Source organism: Lynx rufus, unplaced genomic scaffold (assembly GCF_022079265.1).
Source record: "Lynx rufus isolate CCGP_SWC_20201006 ecotype Redwood Valley unplaced genomic scaffold, mLynRuf1.p SCAF_4, whole genome shotgun sequence".
Lineage (NCBI taxonomy): Eukaryota > Metazoa > Chordata > Mammalia > Carnivora > Felidae > Lynx > Lynx rufus.
In genome coordinates this window covers 37129584-37142734 of record NW_025814856.1, presented here as the reverse complement: position 1 = coordinate 37142734, position 13151 = coordinate 37129584, and the positions used below count along the sequence as shown (strand labels likewise).

Here is a 13151-nt window from a genome sequence, read left to right as displayed (position 1 = left end):
TCTAAAATTTGTATCTTGAGGATAAGATCTTCTGGATGTCCTCAAGTTCCCTACAAACATGGGCTTTGACCATAGACTACATAACTCCACCAAATCCTAAGGCATCTTGGCATTCAACAACTATGCTCAGTTCTCATTATTTGAGGTAATTATTGCGATAGACTGAATGCATCCCTCCCCTCCCGAAAACTCATTTGTTGAAATCTAATCCCTAATGTGATATGTCTGGAGGTAGGGCTTTGGACTATGATTAGGTCATGAGGGCGGAGTCCTCATGAATGGGATTTGTGCCCTTATAAAAGAGACACCAGAGAGTTTCCTCCCTCCACTGCCATGTTAGCACCCAGTGAGACTACAGACTACAGCGGCCTATGAAACAGAAAGTGGGCTGTCATCAGACACCGAATCTACCTACACCTTGATCTTGGGCTCTGAGTCTCCAGAATTTTGAGAAATAACCTTTGTTGTGAAAGTCACCCAGTCTGTAGTATTTTTGTTACAGCAGCCCAAACAGACTAAGACAGTCACGTTCTATGAAGTCACTCTGAACCCTGATTCAGTAGATACCAAATGATTATTCCCAGAGGAAATATGGGGTTAGGTTTCTGTGAGTGTCCAGCCACAACATTTTCATCAACTGATCCATAATGCAACCTTATTTTAGGTTTAAAGAGACCTTATTTAATATATAACGTTGATGCATTAACATCAAACTCACAGCCAACAGCGCTGCAAGTCACATATGAAGGAAACTTATCTCCATAAGACACAGCACGGCCTTCTCGTGCTTTGGACACCAGACAACTTCAGCACTACACTTGGGGGCCGTTTTAAGCAGCAAAATTCACCCATTAAACCCACAAAAATGTGAAAAAAGCATGGGACTAAGGACCACAAAAAGGATGCTTGTTTATCGTATGAGCTGAAAGAAGACAGCAGGTCAATGCCTTGTTCAACCTTAACTCAAATCTGGCCCTCTGAGCATATCCATCAATAACCATGAAGGCACCCCAAACGTGGATCTTGGAGTTACAGCAAATTTTTAACGAGTAGGCAAATTCGCAAATTGGGAATCCACGAATAACGACTACCTACTGTACGAGGATCATGTACATCAAGTCCCCCATGGCTTGCTAGACAGCCTCCCCCTCCCAACCTCCAAGTCGGTGGCACTTCGTACGTGCCCGTACCTGTATCCTGAGCAACAGGTGCCGGTTGGCATGCTCCAGTTTCTTCTGTCGGGTTTCAAGTTCCTTTGCACGTTGCTGTTCTCGTTGCAACTTTCGAATATAGTCCACAGAGGCTTTCAAAATGGTTCCCTTGTTCCAGCGCATGTCTCTGTAACCAAGACAGAAGAGAGCAGCCTTTCTCAGGACTGGAGGCACACTGAGGATACATGATGCAGTGCACTCCATCTCTAAAGGCCTGGTAACAATGGCAAGCTGATGACAGCTGTCATTCGTCAAGTGCTTGCCATGTGCCCGATGCTGTCCACCCACTTCTTATGCGTGATCTTAACCCAAACAAGTGCCTTGAATGGGAGGGACGTTGTGCACGTGTTGAAACAAGACACTCTTCACCTTGCCCTTGGTCACAGAATTACTATAGGGTATAGCCAGGACTTCAATTTAGGTCTGTTGATTACAATAATCAGTATTCTTAAAAACTATATTAAATAGTTAAAGGTTTCTAGGACTACCAATGTTAACTCATTCAGACAGACAGAATAAGCAACAGTTAAAAAAAAAATTCCATGAGATCCTACTACTTGACTGTGTGAAGCATAAAAGATGTATCCTTGGATTTTCTCATGAATATTCATGGGCAAGTTATCTAACCTCTCTCTGTGTCCCAGTTTCTTCATCTATAAAATGGTGATACTACACATGTATGAGCAGCCTCACAGGTATGTTACTAGAATATAAGGAAGCTTGTTACCTGAAGGTGCTATGAAAAGTTTAGAATGCAATTCAAATGATGGAGCAGGCATTGTGGTAAGGGCTCAACATGAGAATTATCATGGCTACCTTTAAATACCTTTTACTATGGGGGTACATTTTAAGGTGTTTTACAGCTCATTTCATCGTAACTACCTCAATGGCTAGGCACTGATATTATCCCCATTTTATGGATCGGGTAAAAAAGGCACAGAGAGGTAAAGGGCCCAAGGTCACACAGCTAGGTCACACAGTAGAGCCAGAAAGCCTAGAGAATCTGGCTCCAGACTTCCATGTACTAAACCACAATATCGTTCTTCTTATGTGGCTGAGGTCTTAGAACAAGCAGACTAGGTAGGAATATTCTGATCCAACCCCCCCCCCACCCACCCCGCCTTTTTTTTTTTTTTTAACAGACGAGGAAAATCAAGTACAAGAATTCAAGCATCTTCCCCAAGATCACATATCTAGTAAGGGACTGTTTTGGAATTCAAACCCGGGCAGCCTGAGCTTGGTGCCTTTCAGTTTTTAATCACTGTAGCTGTAATGCACTCATATATAAGGAAATTAAGAACACCATTAAAATGTAGGTAAAAGTGAGCTGAAAAATTTAGAGCACTCTCAGAAAAATAATTAAGAATGAAATTATAATTACATAAATGGTATTTCTGTAGTACTTTAAATTAATCAGAGCTCTTTCACAGTGTTCATGATGATGATGACGAGGACAATGAAAAAAAAAAAACGACTTAATGTATGAAAACTCTCCTACCCCATAATCTATAGCTGCTCAAGGCACACTGAAGTATCAGCTGGGATGTGTGAATGGAGAGCCATTAAAACAAGCCACCAAGTAATTGATCCTCATATGGATTAGATGAAGAACAAAACAGAAGTTCTCCCACGAGAGGCAGACTTATGGCCCCTAGAGAATTCCCTGAGGTTTATCCCTGGGGTCTGAGCACCAAAGATGGCTACCCAGGGAAGTGTGCTGAGATAGAGGGAGCACAGACTTGTTTAATATTCAGGGCTGAGGTCAAAGTAACCAACACTTGAGCAGCCAGAGAGGAATGTAACCGTAATGAAAGATGCCTCAACTAGACCAGTAGGTTGAAAAACCCACGTTGAAACACGTGAGCGGCGACTCAGTTTTTAAGAAGTGACTATTTCAACCAATTATCTCAGGTTTTGCTTCCTTGTGACATCCAATGAATCAGGCTTTTAGGCTTAAAGGAAGGGTTTTCAAACTTTTTTTTTCTGGTAATGACAGCAACCCTTTTTCCACACAGAACTGTATAAAGATTCCCAATATATAAATCAGCGAAAGCGGATCTGCTATAGGGGGGGAGAGCGTGTGGGGCTAAGACCCTGGTTCACTAGATGGTGTCTCTGTAGCAGCCCCAGAGCCTGTTCCAGAAACCTGGTAGGGAAAAACTCCCATTAGAGATTATAGTCCATTTATCTTAAAACAATGCCTACAATTAAAGATCATTATCAGTTCAGATTATAAACACGTAAGAATTCTAATACAATAGAGAAAGAAGATATGCAAATAGAGGCTTTCACTGCAGCCCCATAATTTCATAATGTTGCTAAAGAGATTCACATGCTACAGTTTAAAAGAATATGCTAAAAAGTGAACGCTGATAAAGAACAGGAAAATGGGAATTCAATTTCAACTATCATGCAAGACTGACTATAGGAAATGAAGGTCGCAGCCCCTTAGTAGGATAAATTTGTGCGGCAGAACTGAGAATTTGAATGTTGTGAGTTTCAAAATGGCTTTTCCTTGAAACCTGGCAAAGCAAAATGTGGATGATGGAAATTGTGCTTGAACATTCATCAAAGCCACCTTACAATGAGCCATGATTTTATTTTATTTTGTCACAAATTCCCTGACAATAACGTGAATAGCAAATTTAATAAGGCTTGCATGAATAATGCTTGATTTCATCTTTACATTTTATTAGGTAGCTAAAAGGTTCTATTCAAAGGCTAATTTCAGACAAGGCCACTGGGGGTCATTAAAACGTATACATCCTCCTGCCTCTTACATCAGACGGGTCACTTTCTAGTAGATAAAAATTGTGTACTTGTTGTCCTACTTGCTGACACAGTAGGAAAATTATCTTTACAACTGCTCTCCATCTGAAACGGGGAGAGGGGCGGTGTGGGTGGGAAGGTGGGCAGAGACTGGAAGCTGAAATCCAAATCTGCTGACCAGTACTTGAAAGAATTTTAAAAAAATTATTTTTTTCTAGATCGGTAAAGCATATAAAGAGCATGGAAGTTAAAAAAAAATTTTTTTTTGACCTTATGGCTGTTGAGTGTTAGACGTGGAGTCTCCTATACCAGCCCACAGATACTGTTGAGCTCTCCAGCAAATGGTCAACAGCTCTTGCTTGAACAGCTACTGAAATCTCTATCCTGCAACCATTAAAGAGAATTCTTCCAACAGCTTGGTGATCATTTGCCAAGGAGTCTCAGATTTCAGAAAGCCACCTCCTCGTATCCAAAGCTGAAGACCTTATGCCCAATAACCCTTTAATACAATTCAGTTCATTTCTCTCAAAATTTTAGTTTGGCCAGACTAACAAGGAAAGGGATAACTATACCAGACGTGGAACCAATGGTTCAGGGGGGTGCTTCCTGACTCTGGTTTTTAGAACTGTGCCCTTTCTGCAACATATGAATAAGCATTAAGGTCCCCAAAAATATACAACGCAGATTAACATGGAATTGTACTCACGGATCATTGGACTTGGGAATCAAAGTACCTAGTTCTTTAATGCGATCATTTATGTTAAATCGTCTTCTTCTTTCAACTTCAAGAAAAGAGGACAGGAAGGGACTGTCAGTAACAGCACCACATACACATGTAGCATATCTCGTTAAAGCCATGTACGCATTAGCCTGGCCAGCCCAAGGCTGTGTTTCCGGATCTGGGTTTCCAGATACTATCATGGTTTTGGGACTGAGGTTCAAGTGCTTCCAAACAAATGAGTTACCTTTGTACAGAACTTCATCATTTACAAAGTGATGAGACTGTAATTTCTCCTTTGATTCTATAACATCCTGACACTGGAGTTAAGTATCCTCAATGATAAATGACAAAACTACTTTGGGGGATATTAGGGACTTGACAAGGGTCCCCAGGAGCAAGTGAAAACAGCCTGAACTCAACCCTGACCATTCAGACTAGGGGCAACCAACATTTTCTACAGGGCCAGATAATGAGGACTTTGGGCTTTGAGGGCCAAACTGGCAAAACTGAGGATGTTATGTAGATACTTATGTAACAAAAGAGAAAATAAGTTCCTTTTGTTTATTGACAACGTTCAAAATGTGACAATATTAACTGGATACTTTTTTTTTTTTTTGCAATGCCAGTTGACTAACGAGAAGCGCTGGCTGCCAGAAGTTGGATTTTATATAATTCTCACATATCACAAAACATTCCTCTTTTGATTTTTTTAACCATTTAGAAACATAAGAAACATTCTTAGCCTACCGGCCGTACAAAACTCCCTGCCCTAGGCCCAGTGTTGCCCAACAGATATATACAATGTGAGTTACTTCCGTAATTTAAAATTTTCTAAGTAATCACATTGAAGAAGTAAAAAGAAAGAGGAAAAATTAATTTGAATATCTTGTTAAATCCAATATACCCATCCTTTCAACATGTAAGCTATATGAATTGTAACTAAATACTTAACATTCTTTTCTTTGTACTACATTTTTGAAATCCAGAGTTTATTTTATAATTTTTAAAGGTTGTATTCATTTGGAGAGAGAGAGGGCATGAGCAGAGGAAAGGGCAGAGAGAGAGGGGGAGAAAGACAATCCCAAGCAGGCTCTGCACTGCCAGCACAGAGCCCGATGGGAGGCTCGAGCTCACAAACCCTGAGATCATGACCTGAGCCGAAATCAAGAGTCTGACGCTTAACTGACTGAGCCACTCAGGCGCCCCGAAATCCAGTGTGTATTTTATACTTACAGCACATCACAATTTGAACTATAGCGCATTTCAAGTGTTCAATAGGCAGATGCGTTGAGGGGATACAGTGCTGGGTAACACATCCTAGAAGTTAAGTTAAGCTTGTTTGACTACACCATGCGTCCTAACAGCGTCCCTATTTTATCAATTCAGTTGCATGTGTAGCTAAATTATCATCTTCTTTCGGGAGGGTGAAATAGTAAAGCATATGGGTTAATAAATGTTTCTAATTTACCTACCCGGGCAAATAAATTCCAAATAACTTAAGGTCTAATAAATCAGATTAAAAAGTTAACATTTTACTTTAAACATAATATAACCTAATACACATTTATATTTGACCTACTAGTAGTCCATACGTTTAGGTACATGATATATGCTACTTTCCCAACACACCCTGTATTTTTTCTTAGCAGAGGGATCCCTTCTATGATTAAACCAGGCATTTGAAATACTGCCTTACCATTAATTTTTTTATAAAACAGATACACTGATACTCACTGGTTCTAAAGAAGGAATTTTTGGACCTCTGATCTTGTAGCTAACCTCCTCCAAAACTAAAAGCATGACATGCTTTCTTACTTTTCCAAGCACAGAACAATCAGAAAAATTCAAACAGCACTGAAATGCATAACGTGAAGTAAAAGTTTCCTGTGATCCAGATACGACCACTGTTAAGTTTCTTACATATCCTTTGTGATGATTTTTATTCTCTAACCAAGCTGCCTGCCCAGGGCACAGTTCTTGGAACTCTTCTTCATCTATATTCACTTACTCGTGATCTCATCTCGTCTCATGGTTTTCTACGCCACACAAACACTGATGACTCCCACAGTTGTATTTCCAACTTAGATAGGTCCCTGAAACTCCAGACTCGCATGTCCAACTACTAGTTGTTTCCACAGGGAGGTCTAATGGGCAGCCCCAAGAGTCCAAACACAAGCTCCTGTTCTTCCATGCTCAAACGACTCTACCCACAGCCTTTCCCACCTCATTTACTGTAACTCCATTCCTCTAGTTACTTAGGCGAAAACCTTGGAATCAGTTCTACACCTCTGTTCCTCTCACATCCCACATCGGATCCATCATCAAAGTCTGTTGGCTCTATATTCGAAAGATCTACAGAATCCGCCCACTTTCAACCTCCACTGTTACCTGAGAGAAGCGACCATCATCTCTTGCCTAAGGATTACTGCAATTCTCCTAACTACCATCTGTCACCCACACCCACTGCTTCCTACCCACTCTGGTCTATTTAGACCACAACAGCCAGAGGGATCCTGTTAAAACCTAAGGCAGAGCATCCAACCCCTTGCTGAAAACCCGCCAATCATTTCCCACCTCACTGAGACAAAAGCCAGGTCCTCAAGGATCTGGTGGGCTCCCATCCTTGTGACCTCATGCTCTGCTCCTCTCCCTCTCTGACCACATCTTCTGTCGTGACTTACCGCTGTCCCACCTCCCGTTAGCCCCACTGGCTTCCTGCAATTCCTCAACCAAACGAGATCCACTTCCCACTTTAGGACTTCATACTGCTGTTCACCCCGAGTGGAACACCCTTCCCCAAATATGTGTATGATTCTGCCCTCACCAACCTCAGGCAGTGCCTCAGATTTACCTATGAGCCTTCTCTGACCACCCTATTTAAAAATGAACCACCACCTCGTATGCCTATTCTGACACTCTATCCTGTTGCCTGTACTTTGTCACCTCATAGAACCTTCAACCATCTGCATATTTCATTTGTTTGCTTCTTATGTAATATATGATTTATGATAACATAACATAATAATTTAATATAACAATACTATAATATAAACAAAATGTTTTATATTAAATGTTGCATATTATATGTTACGATATATATAAACAAATGAAATATGCAGATGATAGAAGGTTCTATGAGGAATATATATATATACATACACATACACACACACACACACACTTAGTGTATTCTTTTTACATACTGAGATAATAATATGTATATTATCTGCCACTTAACTCTTCTCACTCAGTAATATATTGTGGCTATCCATGTAAATCAGGTAAAAAAGACCAACCCCATTCTTCTTAAGAGCCACTGAGTATCCTTTATAGGGATATACTGTAATTTATTTACAAACACTCCAGTGATGAATATTTAGACTATGTCTAATTTCTCCCTCTGTCAATGGTATAATGAATATTTTGGCCAGTGCTCACATACACATTTTACTCCTATCGTGGTTTTTGTTCTGTACTGAAAACACCACCTTAATGTATTCGTTTGCTCATCTATTGGGTCTGCCCTTGAGTCAAATGGAAGCTCATAAGTGAGAAGCCTATCTGTCTAGTTCACTTCTGTAGAAAAATGCCTCAGACATAATGAGGGCTCAGTAAATAGTAATGAGTAAACAAATGAATGTATTATTTTGCACATTTTGGCAACTACTTTTACAAGGTAAGTTCTTAGAAGAGGAAGAGCTATGTCAATGGACAATCTAACCTTGAGTACTCATTTCTTTTTTTTTTTTTAATGTTTATTTTTGAGAGAGAGGGTGAGAGAGCATGCATACAAGCAGGAGAGGGACAGAGAGAGGGGGGACAGAGGATCTAAAGTGTGCTCTGCACTGAGAGCAGAGCCTGACGCCGGGCTCAAACTCTGGAGCTGTGAGATCTTGACCTGAGCCAAAGTCGGATGCTTAACCAACTGAGCCACCCATGCACCCCTTGAGTATTCATTTCTAATGGTTAGATGAGATTTTAAGATTTTTCTTATGGACCTCAGAGTATGACCTAATCATGTTTATATTTTACTGACAACCCTAAACTTGAGAGTTCAGGTGCCTACGTAAAGGTATTGTTTTTGACAAGATCCAACTTCGTTTTCCACAGGTCAGTTAGGTGGAGTTTTGGGTAATGCCTGATGATCTTAATTCTAAGTTATATAGAAAGAACAAATGTCTTAGAGTACAATTACTTGGAAGCCAGAGGAGATCTTAGAAATATTACTCCCAATCTTTGGGTTAAAAGGAGCAGAGCTTCTCCCAGCTGAAATGGGAACTAGGAAGGACAGTATCTATTAAAAGAAAGAACCCATCCCCTCTGGGACCCAGCGATTCCTTTTCTCAGTACCTGACCTGGAGAAAGAAACTCCCCTGTACACAGAGTGGCGTGTGTGCAAATGCTCACTGTGGCATTGCTTAGAACAGGGAAAAACTGGGGGCACCTGGGTGGCCCAGTCAGTTAAGCATCCGACTTTGGCTCAGGTCATGATTTCACAGTTTGTGAGTTCAAGCTCCGTGTTGGGCTCTGTGCTGACAGCTCGGAGCCTGGAGCCTGTTTCTGATTCTGTGTCTCCCTCTCTCTCTGCCCCTTCTCCTCTCGTGCTCTGTCACTCTCTGTCTCTCAAAAATGAATAAACATTAAAAAAAAAAAGTACAGGGAAAAGCTGGAAGTAATTTCAACACTTAGCAGTAGGAGAATCACTCAATTTCACACAGCCATGCTATGGAATACTATACAACAGTTTTTTAAAAGGAGACAGACCTACACTAACAACTGCAAAGGTTCTTCAGGAAAGACTACTGAATATAAAAAAGCAAACAGCAGCAAATATGGATAACATGATACTGCTTGTGTTAAAACAGACACCAAAAAGCCCACTATTTATTCTCGGTGTGCATGTGCACGTGTGTGTATTCTTAAACACATGGGCAGAGACTGGCAAGATCAACAACAAACTGGACAAAAAAAAAAGAAAAACAAACCAACAATGATGACTTTTACGAATCAGAGGAGAATTCTAGCTTTATTCTATCACTTTAAATTCGGGTCTAATTCTATCATTTTTACCACAACAAAGTGTCTATACATAACTTATTACATTCTTAAAACTGAATTTAGGAAGAAGAGGACAGGAGGCCAAAAGATGAAAAATTCTTTTTAACTGTACAGCCTCTTTACTTTTGTTTATGAAACAAAAACCTTAAGTTCTCATAGGAAAAAGCTTAAAGATTTGATCAAGAGTAAATTAAACGTGTTTTTACATGTCAGGAGACTTTTTTTTTTTTAAGTCACAAGTAAAGTCAGAAATTTGGGAGGGTACGTTACCCACTGACTCCCCTCCAGGTGTTTTTTTTTTTTTCTTTCAAATCTCACTGGAGAAGGTGATCCCATCATCCCCTTTTGTTAATAAGTTCCAGTGTGAGCAACACTTATAATTGGGTAGTTGGGGATCAAGTCTCCCTCTCACCACACACACATACACACACACACACACACACACACACACACACACACACACCATTACTATAAACAAGTAAAGTAAATACTTCTCAGAATACTGGAGAAAATTCAATTTGATTGGAGATAAAATATGGGGAAAATATATGTTACTTTCTCTGAAAAACAATTTTTCTTCCATAAATTATATCTTTATAACAGCTATACGTATCAATTTCCTCCCCTGTAAGATTTCAAACAATTTTGATATAAGGGGGAACATCCACTCCAATCAAATATCATGAACATAAAACCAACTTACTCAAGTTGTGATTGTCCTTTTTTTGCCTCTCTTTGGCCAATGCTCTCGCTTCAGATTCTGTGGGAAAAATACACGCTGTGCACGTGAATGAAGTAATTAGAAACTGGAACGGTTCAAGGCACACAATGATGTCAACTACAAAACACCTCATTTTCTAAATATATAGAAGCTTACCCGACCAGATTCTAACAATCCAAAGAGGGTTTTTCAAATTATCATTCTTAAAAAGCTTGCATTTTTTCCAAAGCAACACTTACGAAATAAATGCAAAGACTTGGCTTCTACAAAATGGTAAAAGACCAGTAACAAAGATGTCTGACACACTACAAACATACAAGAGGAAAAATAAATAACCAGAGAACTAGGGAAATTTGCAGCTGATATTCTATTATCAGGAGTGAAATTTTCTTTTCATGCAACAGAACTTTGAGGTTATTTCTTCAAGGCCTTTGTAACATTGACATAAAAAACTGGATACAGAAGCTATCACATTGGCTCTCTAACTGACTGGTGGAAATGGACTCATTTTTTCAGAACTGGGAGCCAGGTTCCAACAGAACCTGCGGGAATGAAATTATGATCCTTAGGAGCAACTATTTTCCTAGTCTGGGTTTATGAAAACAAACAGAGGAATAGGGTACTAAAGCATTTGGAAGCAGCTCTATTGGAAAAGATGTATTTGCATAGCAACTCTTGTGAGTTCTCTGTGATGAGGGATTACTTTGCACCTTTCAGGACAGCAAACCAAAACAAGAGAGAAACAGTCCTTTGACTAATCCTGGGATTCTAGAACCTCTGTTATTTCCTTTTCAGAAGAGTTATCTGAAAGATTACACTACCTTAACTCAGAATCTTACCCCAAAATAGAAACCTTTTTAGCATAACTCATAGCCACTAAAGTATGTATGTATGTATGTATGTATGTATGTATTATGCATGTATTATTATGTACAAATAAATAATTCAGAAGCTAAATTATTTCAACTGGGAAGTTCAATCCAAATGATTTTCTATTTGTTTCTCACATGAGCATTACAGACAGCTTTTATTCATACACCCTCCACTTCACTATCTTATTTTTTATTTTCTCGCTTTATTTCTACCCACCCCCCCCCCACCCCCCGCCTTTTTTTTCAGTTTGCCAGCCACACACCATGGTTTTCTGCCTTCCAACTTCAACCCACTAACTGTGGACCAGCTTTGGCCAAGGCAATCCGGTGAACTTCTCTACCATCTGGTAGCTTCACCCACATCCTCCCAAGGGGGTGGACTCTTGGCCTGGGGGGTGGGGGTGGGAGAGGTTCTTTCTCAAGCCTGGATACCCCCTGCAGCCTCAGGATCTTCTTTAACATATCATCCTAAGTAGCTGCTAGCCTGCGTTTGGTTAACAATTCTATATTTTAAACCTCCACTGTTCAAATCACCATGTGGTCTCTGCTTCCTGACCAGAATCTAACACAGGTGGAAAAACCAGACTTAAGAAAGATAATTTTTTCCCTGTAGATCAGAACTGACGCCTAAGCTTTTGGCTACATCATACTCCTGCTCCAACTAGCAGTGTTCAGAACCCTAATTCCTGTCTATTTCTCCTTTTCCTGCCTGGAATGGTCATTTTCTATAATAGAAAGTGATTCTGGAAGTGTATACTTCATTATATCTGCTTACTTTCTTTAAAAAATCAACGTCTACCCCTTACCTATTTCTCTCATTCCCACCTGTTGCCTCTGTTGTTTTCTTTTGTTTTTGAAGAAGCAAACACATAATTCAAAACCCCTCTTTGCACTTAAGTTGTAAGAATTCTGTTCATGTCACGCTAACCACATTTTATCATTACTTAGTATAGATCTCGGCATTATTTTCTAAGAATTTCATGACACTGTTCCTTCCTGGTAGGGTTCCTACTTTTTTGTTGACTTCCGATGAGTTTTAATATTAATTAGTTTTATCCTTTATTTAAAAAAAATTAATGTTTATTTATAGTAGAGAGAGACAGAGCAGGAGTAGGTGAGGGGCAGAGAGAGAGGGAGACAAAGAATACGAAGCAGGCTTCAGGTTCTGAGTTGTCAGCACATAGCTGATGTGGGGCCTGAAGTCATGAACCACGAGATCATGACCAGAGCCAAAGTTGGACACTTAACCGACTAAGCCACCCAGGTGCCCCAATTAATTATCTCTTTTAAAACAAATCAATGTTTGTTTTTCCAAATGTCTTTCTCTTGTCACTGTCTTCTGAAATATTTTTTTTAAAAAGACACCCTTGATCAAATAGGAATTTTTCGCACCGAATATATTTTCCGTATTTTCAGCGTGTTCACGTAATCCTGCAAGATGCAAGGACCAAACATGAAAAAGGGGGATAAGGTGAGGGCCATAAAATTCAGCACGATAGAATGCCAGTTCTAATGTCGTTTCGTCATGTTTTAATGGCCAAATGCTCTCCCTAAAGCGTTAAACAAAATGGTGAAATAGGTAATTTCACACTTGCCCAAGGAACAAACAATACCCATTGCTCGGTTTTATAATCTATTTTTTTACTCCGTGTAATAAATCTTTTGCATGTGACTTAGCAAAAATAACAGGAGGCATCTGAAGACGTTAAGAAATTCATTCTTACCCTATCCTGACAACTGTGGGCTTGAATGTATGTCCAACAAAATATCTGCCCAGGGTTCTCAAACGCAAATGCTTC

The 13151-nt window shown here is 39.8% G+C and overlaps 1 protein-coding gene across 3 annotated transcripts in view; it reads right to left on the bottom strand.

The window, feature by feature from the left end:
- The window catches only part of MITF (melanocyte inducing transcription factor), a 223633-nt gene that overhangs the window by 6774 nt on the left and 203708 nt on the right, over positions 1–13151 (bottom strand). For 2 of the 3 annotated variants that reach the window (XM_047094783.1, XM_047094784.1), the window contains exons 7-9: positions 10463–10519; positions 4687–4762; positions 1191–1338 (exon numbers count right to left, since the gene is read on the bottom strand). In XM_047094783.1, the coding sequence (XP_046950739.1) occupies positions 1191–1338; positions 4687–4762; positions 10463–10519 (281 nt within the window). Of the gene's footprint in view, positions 1–1190; positions 1339–4686; positions 4763–10462; positions 10538–13151 lie in introns of all 3 variants that reach the window. The other variant, XM_047094782.1, reaches the window with a different exon arrangement.